This window comes from Heptranchias perlo (genome assembly GCF_035084215.1).
Source record: "Heptranchias perlo isolate sHepPer1 chromosome 15 unlocalized genomic scaffold, sHepPer1.hap1 SUPER_15_unloc_1, whole genome shotgun sequence".
Classification (NCBI taxonomy): Eukaryota; Metazoa; Chordata; class Chondrichthyes; order Hexanchiformes; family Hexanchidae; genus Heptranchias; species Heptranchias perlo.
The window spans coordinates 1,877,401-1,885,344 of NW_027138214.1; the positions used below are offsets into that span (position 1 = coordinate 1,877,401).

General features: G+C 59.9%; 1 protein-coding gene across 1 annotated transcript in view; it reads left to right on the forward strand.

Annotated features, from left to right (window-relative positions):
- The first annotated feature begins 849 nt into the window (after positions 1-849).
- timm8a (translocase of inner mitochondrial membrane 8 homolog A (yeast)) overlaps positions 850-7,944 on the forward strand; it is a 13,654-nt gene continuing 6,559 nt past the window's right edge. The window contains exon 1 of the mRNA XM_067976817.1: positions 850-1,120. Within this exon, the coding sequence (XP_067832918.1) occupies positions 1,010-1,120 (111 nt within the window). The 5' untranslated portion in view covers positions 850-1,009. The remainder of the gene's footprint in view (positions 1,121-7,944) is intronic.

The following is a 7,944-nucleotide window of genomic DNA, read 5'->3' on the forward strand; positions in this document are numbered from 1 at the left end:
ATTCTGGGGGAGTTTGCATATTGACCATTGGTTCTGGGGGAGTTTGCATATTGAGCATTGGTTCTAGGGGAGTTTGCATATTGAGCATTGGATCTGGGGGAGTTTGCATATTGACCATTGGATCTGGGGGAGTTTGCATATTGACCATTGGATCTGGGGGAGTTTGCATATTGAGCATTGGTTCTAGGGGAGTTTGCATATTGACCATTGGTTCTGGGGGAGTTTGCATATTGAGCATTGGTTCTGGGGGAGTTTGCATATTGACCATTGATTCTGGGGGAGTTTGCATATTGACCATTGGATCTGGGGGAGTTTGCATATTGAGCATTGGTTCTAGGGGAGTTTGCATATTGACCATTGATTCTGGGGGAGTTTGCATATTGAGCATTGGTTCTGGGGGAGTTTGCATATTGACCATTGGATCTGGGGGAGTTTGCATATTGACCATTGGATCTGGGGGAGTTTGCATATTGAGCATTGGTTCTGGGGGAGTTTGCATATTGAGCATTGGATCTGGGGGAGTTTGCATATTGACCATTGGATCTGGGGGAGTTTGCATATTGACCATTGGATCTGGGGGAGTTTGCATATTGAGCATTGGTTCTAGGGGAGTTTGCATATTGACCATTGATTCTGGGGGAGTTTGCATATTGACCATTGGTTCTGGGGGAGTTTGCATATTGACCATTGGTTCTGGGGGAGTTTGCATATTGACCATTGGTTCTGGGGGAGTTTGCATATTGACCATTGGTTCTGGGGGAGTTTGCATATTGTGTTGAGGGCCCAGCACGTGGTATTTGGCGGCTGCCATGTTGGGGTGAGTGGGCGGGGCGGGCGGTTTCCGGTTCCGGGTTGCAGCAGGACGGACTTGTGAAGGTCGGAGCGGAACCGGCGCCGCGGCTCGGGGACTGGGACTGGGAGTGAGGCCGAGGCCGGGGACGGGGACGGGGAGCCGGGCCTGAGTGGTGCGGACGGAGGCAGTGCGAGCCCCGGGCTGGTCCGGGCGGCGATGGAAGCGCAGGGAATGGCGGCCGATCCCCAACTCCAGCAATTCATCGAGGTGGAGAGTCAGAAACAGAAGTTCCAGCAGCTCGTGCACGGGCTGACCGAGCTCTGCTGGGTAACTAGTCATTACATGGTTAATATAACTAGTGATATAACCAGTGCACGGGCTGACCGAGCTCTGCTGGGTAACTAGTCATTACATGGTTAATATAACTAGTGATATAACCATTGCACGGGCTGACCGAGCTCTGCTGGGTAACTAGTCATTACATGGTTAATATAACTAGTGAAAGAACCAGTGCACGGGCTGACCGAGCTCTGCTGGGTAACTAGTCATTACATGGTTAATATAACTCGTGATATAACCAGTGCACGGGCTGACCGAGCTCTGCTGGGTAACTAGTCATTACATGGTTAATATAACTAGTGATATAACCATTGCACGGGCTGACCGAGCTCTGCTGGGTAACTAGTCATTACATGGTTAATATAACTAGTGATATAACCAGTGCACGGGCTGACCGAGCTCTGCTGGGTAACTAGTCATTACATGGTTAATATAACTAGTGATATAACCAGTGCACGGGCTGACCGAGCTCTGCTGGGTAACTAGTCATTACATGGTTAATATAACTAGTGATATAACCAGTGCACGGGCTGACCGAGCTCTGCTGGGTAACTAGTCATTACATGGTTAATATAACTAGTGATATAACCAGTGCACGGGCTGACCGAGCTCTGCTGGGTAACTAGTCATTACATAGTTAATATAACCAGTGATATAACCAGTGATATAACCAGTGCACGGGCTGACCGAGCTCTGCTGGGTAACTAGTCATTACATGGTTAATATAACTAGTGAAAGAACCAGTGCATGGGCTGACCGAGCTCTGCTGGGTAACTAGTCATTACATAGTTAATATAACCAGTGATATAACCAGTGCACGGGCTGACCGAGCTCTGCTGGGTAACTAGTCATTACATCGTTAATATAACCAGTGATATAACCAGTGCACGGGCTGACCGAGCTCTGCTGGGTAACTAGTCATTACATAGTTAATATAACCAGTGATATAACCAGTGATATAACCAGTGCACGGGCTGACCGAGCTCTGCTGGGTAACTAGTCATTACATGGTTAATATAACTAGTGAAAGAACCAGTGCACGGGCTGACCGAGCTCTGCTGGGTAACTAGTCATTACATAGTTAATATAACCAGTGATATAACCAGTGCACGGGCTGACCGAGCTCTGCTGGGTAACTAGTCATTACATAGTTAATATAACCAGTGATATAACCAGTGATATAACCAGTGCACGGTCTGACCGAGCTCTGCTGGGTAACTAGTCATTACATAGTTAATATAACCAGTAACTAACCAGTGATATAACCAATGCAACCAGTGCACGGGCTGACCGAGCTCTGCTGGTAACTGTCATTTACAATACTGTCCCTCCCCACGCTCTCTCCCCCCCCTCCCCCCCCCCACGCTCTCTCCCCCCCCCCCCCCCCCCCCCCACGCTCTCTCCCCCCCCCCCCCCCCACGCTCTCTCTCCCCCCCCCCCCCCCACGCTCTCTCCCCCCCCCCCCCCCACGCTCTCTCCCCCCCCCCCCCCACGCTCTCTCTCCCCCCCCCCCCCCCACGCTCTCTCCCCCCCCCCCCCCACGCTCTCTCCCCCCCCCCCCCCCCCCACGCTCTCTCCCCCCCCCCCCCCCCCCGCTCCTCTCCCCCCCCCCCCACCCCGCTCTCTTCCCCCACCCCGCTCTCTTCCCCCCCCCCCGCTCTCTTTCCCCCCCCCCGCTCTCTCCCCCCCCCCCCGCTCCCTCTCTCCCCCCCACGCTCTCCGCGCTCTCTCTCTCCCCCCCCCCCCGCTCTCTCTCCCCCCTCTCCCACCCCCCCCGCTCTCTCTCCCCCCCCCCCCCCCCTCTCTCTCCCCCCCCCCCCCCCCCCCGCTCTCTCTCCCCCCCCCCCGCTCTCTCCCCCCCCCCCCCGCTCTCTCTCCCCCCCCCCCCCTGCCTCTCTCTCCCCCCCCCCCCCCGCTCTCTCTCCCCCCCCCCCCGCCTCTCTCTCCCCCCCCCCCCCCCCGCTCTCTCTCCCCCCCCCCCGCTCTCTCTCCCCCCCCCCGCTCCCTCTCTCCCCCCCCGCTCTCTCTCCCCCCCCCGCTCCCTCTCTCCCCCCCCCGCTCCTCTCTCCCCCCCCCCCCGCTCTCTCCCCCCCGCTCTCTCTCCCCCCCCCGCTCTCTCTCTCCCCCCCCGCTCTCTCTCTCCCCCCCCCCCGCTCTCTCTCTCCCCCCCCCGCTCTCTCTCTCCCCCCCGCTCTCTCTCTCCCCCCCGCTCTCTCTCTCCCCCCCGCTCTCTCTCTCCCCCGCTCTCTCTCTCCCCCCCCCGCTCTCTCTCTCTCCCCCCCCCCGCTCTCTCTCCCCCCCCCCCCCCGCTCTCTCTCTCCCCCCGCTCTCTCTCCCCCCCCGCTCTCTCTCTCCCCCCCCGCTCTCTCTCCCCCCCCGCTTTCTCTCTCCCCCCCGCTTTCCTCTCTCCCCCCCCGCTTTCTCTCTCCCCCCCCGCTTTTCTCTCTCCCCCCCCGCTTTCTCTCTCCCCCCGCTTTCTCTCTCCCCCCCCGCTTTCTCTCTCCCCCCCGCTCTCGCTCTCTCTCCCCCCCGCTCTCTCTCCCCCCCCGCTCTCTCTCTCCCCCCCCCGCTCTCTCTCCCCCCCCGCTCTCTCTCCCCCCCCGCTCTCTCTCGCCCCCCCGCTCTCTCTCCCCCCCGCTCTCTCTCCCCCGCTCTCTCTCTCCCCCCTCGCTCTCTCTCCCCCCCGCTCTCTCTCCCCCCCCGCTCTCTCTCCCCCGCCGTCTCTCCCCCCCGCTCTCTCTCCCCCCCGCTCTCTCTCCCCCCCGCTCTCTCTCCCCCCACCGCTCTCTCTCCCCCCCCTCTCTCTCTCTCCCTCCCTCCTCCCTCTCTCATCATCCCCCCCCTCTCTCTCTCCCCCATCCTTCCCCCCCCTCTCTCTCCCCCCCCGCTCTCCCCTCTCCCCCCCCCCTCTCTCTCTCTCCCCATCATCCATCCCCCTCTCTCTCCCCATCCATCCCCCTCTCTCTCTCTCCCCATCCATCCCCCTCTCTCTCTCTCCCCATCCATCCCCCTCTCTCTCTCCCCATCCATCCCCCCTCTCTCTCTCCCATCCATCCCCTCTCTCTCTCCCCATCCGTCCCCCCCCTCTCTCTCTCCCCATCCGTCCCCCCCCTCTCTCTCCTCCCCATCCGTCCCCCCCCTCTCTCTCTCCCCATCCGTCCCCCCCTCTCTCTCTCCCCATCCGTCCCCCCCCTCTCTCTCTCCCCATCCGTCCCCCCCTCTCTCTCTCCCATCCGTCCCCCCTCTCTCTCTCCCATCCGTCCCCCCCCTCTCTCTCTCCCCATCCGTCCCCCCCCTCTCTCTCTCCCCATCCGTCCCCCCCTCTCTCTCTCCCCATCCGTCCCCCCCCTCTCTCTCTCCCCATCCGTCCCCCCCCTCTCTCTCTCCCATCCGTCCCCCCCCCTCTCCCATCCGTCCCCCCCCTCTCTCCCCATCCGTCCCCCCCCCTCTCTCCCCATCCGTCCCCCCCCCTCTCTCCCCATCCGTCCCCCCCCCTCTCTCCCCATCCGTCCCCCCCCTCTCTCCCCATCCGTCCCCCCCCCTCTCTCCCCATCCGTCCCCCCCCCTCTCTCCCCTTCCGTCCCCCCCCCCTCTCTCCCCATCCGTCCCCCCCCCTCTCTCCCCATCCGTCCCCCCCCCTCTCTCCCCATCCGTCCCCCCCCCTCTCTCCCCATCCGTCCCCCCCCCTCTCTCCCCATCCGTCCCCCCCCCTCTCTCCCCATCCGTCCCCCCCCCTCTCTCCCCATCCGTCCCCCCCCCTCTCTCCCCATCCGTCCCCCCCCCTCTCTCCCCATCCGTCCCCCCCCCTCTCTCCCCATCCGTCCCCCCCCCTCTCTCCCCATCCGTCCCCCCCCCTCTCTCCCCATCCGTCCCCCCCCTCTCTCCCCATCCGTCCCCCCCCCTCTCTCCCCATCCGTCCCCCCCCCTCTCTCCCCATCCGTCCCCCCCCCTCTCTCCCCATCCGTCCCCCCCCCTCTCTCCCCATCCGTCCCCCCCCCTCTCTCCCCATCCGTCCCCCCCCCTCTCTCCCCATCCGTCCCCCCCCCTCTCTCCCCATCCGTCCCCCCCCCTCTCTCCCCATCCGTCCCCCCCCCTCTCTCCCCATCCGTCCCCCCCCCTCTCTCCCCATCCGTCCCCCCCCCCTCTCTCCCCATCCGTCCCCCCCCCTCTCTCCCATCCGTCCCCCCCCCTCTCTCCCCATCCGTCCCCCCCCTCTCTCCCCATCCGTCCCCCCCCCTCTCTCCCATCCGTCCCCCCCCCTCTCTCCCCATCCGTCCCCCCCCTCTCTCCCCATCCGTCCCCCCCCTCTCTCCCCATCCGTCCCCCCCCTCTCTCCCCATCCGTCCCCCCCCTCTCTCCCCATCCGTCCCCCCCCTCTCTCCCCATCCGTCCCCCCCCCCTCTCTCCCCATCCGTCCCCCCCCCCTCTCTCCCCATCCGTCCCCCCCCCCCTCTCTCTCTCCCCATCCGTCCCCCCCCCCTCTCTCTCTCCCCATCCGTTCCGTCCCCCTCTCTCTCTCTCCCCATCCGTCCCCGTCCCCCTCTCTCTCCCCATCCGTCCCCGTCCCCCTCTCTCTCCCCATCCGTCCCCCCCCCCTCTCTCTCCCCCATCCGTCCCCCCCCTCTCTCTCTCTCCCCATCCGTCCCCCCCCCCTCTCTCTCTCTCCCATCCATCCCCCCCCTCTCTTCTCTCTCTCTCTCTCCCCATCCATCCCCCCCTCTCTCTCTCTCTCTCTCTCCCCATCCATCCCCCCCCCTCTCTCCCCATCCATCCCCCCCCTCTCTCTCTCCCCATCCATCCCCCCCCTCTCTCTCTCTCTCCCCATCCATCCCTCCCCTCTCTCCCCATCCATCCCCCCCCTCTCTCTCTCCCATCCATCCCCCCCCCTCTCTCTCTCTCTCTCTCTCCCCCCATCCATCCCCTCCCCTCCTAGCTGTACCACTGTCCATTTCTAGGCTGTTGCTCTCACCCCGATCCCCACCCCAACTCTCTCTGCCCCTCTGTGCATTTCCTTCCATTCCACTCACCACCAAGTACCTTATCATTCACCGGCTGGTTGACATTGTGGCTTTGATGGAGACTTGCCTCACAGGTGATGACCCCATGCCCCTTACTGAAGCCTCCCTGCCTGGCTGTACTTCACACCACCTGCCCCTCACAGTGTGCCCTGATCACCAAATCACACCCAGTCTCTCCCCATACTCCTCCTTCACCCTGCTCCATCCTGCCTGCCTCTTGTCCTTGCCCAGCCTTGTCTTGAGATCTCCTTCCTCAGCATTTGCACCAAGGGACTCATTGCCATCTCAACTCTCTCTCCTCTCAGATCACTGACCTCCTGTTCACCCATATAACCTCCTATATAAACTCTCCTACCCATATTCACGGCTGCCCCATCGAACTGTCATCTCCCTCTGCCTCCCCTCCTATGGTCTAGATTACCGACAAGCCCATCTCTGACCACTTTCTTGTATTTCTCCATACCCACAATCCCAACCATACCCTTCTGTTTCCACCCCGGGAGACTCTTTCCCCCCCCCCAAAGTCACTTACAAACTCACAAGTGCCTTGCCTGTTGCCGATGTTCACCATGTTCCCTCTTCAGTTGCTCAACTATTCCCTCACCTCCATTGACGATCCATCTCCTGTCACCGGATTCTTCCTTCTGGTAAGGTCCCATCTTTGCTCCCCCAAGTCCGAGGGGCATAGCTTTGAGCACATCTAGTGTGATACTGCCTTAGCCATCCGTCGGACAGCCCCTGGCTGGACCGTATCAAGCACTATCAGGTCGTGCTGTTCTGCAAACCACCCACTGCTCCTGGATCACCCTGGAGTGTGAAGATAACCCCCCCGGTATCTTCAAATATTGGGAAGACTGAAACCATCGACTCCAGCCCCTCATTGGCCACTAACTCAGGCTGTAATTGAGTGATAAAATATTTGACCCGAACTGAGCTGTGCTCCTCGTAGAGACCATCTCCTTCCACCTCTGTTCTCAACCTGCTTTCTTAACTCGAGCCATTCTTTTTGCTTCCTGTGAAATCTCAACTTCTCTAATGTCCCGAACATACGTGCCTAGCCTTGCTTATCTTACGTCTCTTTGTGAAGACCCTGTATTCAATTCACTTCCATCTTCCTTGATCAGCCTTGCTGTAGCTGTACAGTGCACTGGCAGGTTGTACCTTGAGTTTAGTTCTGGTCTCCAAGGGACAGGGACAACCTCCAGTGCATGTAAATTATTACAGAGGATCCTTGGGGCTGACCCTTGTGTCAGAGGACCAGCTTATGAATAACGGATAGAAAAACTTGGACTTTTCACCCTCGATAGGGAGTGAATGAGCGGACCCATCCACAGCTCTCTGAGATACTAAAGGAATAGAAAGTGTTAAAACTATTTCAGCTTAAACCATGACTGCAGGACAAGGGGGCACAGGCGCAAACTGGGAAAGGGAAAGATCAGGGCTGCTGACAGCAAGCAGTTTTTCAGTGATTACTACCTGGAATGGGCTGTGGGCAGGGACTGGAGACAAGAATCAGTCAATCAACAGGCAATTAGACTGTGAGGGGGCGCCACAGGTTTCGATGGAAAGGTGAGCCGGATTGGCTCAGTTTGAGATGTCCCTTTGTTTCACTTCCCTTTTGCTCCATGTATCTCCACTTTCTGTATTTTAGTTCCAATACCTCTTGTATTTGGGGAAAGGTACTTCATTGTGTTATTACTTCCCTTTTAATTTCTTACGTTTGTTTAATGTATTTTTTAATCTTTCTGCTTGCCCCTGACCACTGTGATTCGCTCCCTCTGCACTGCACCAACA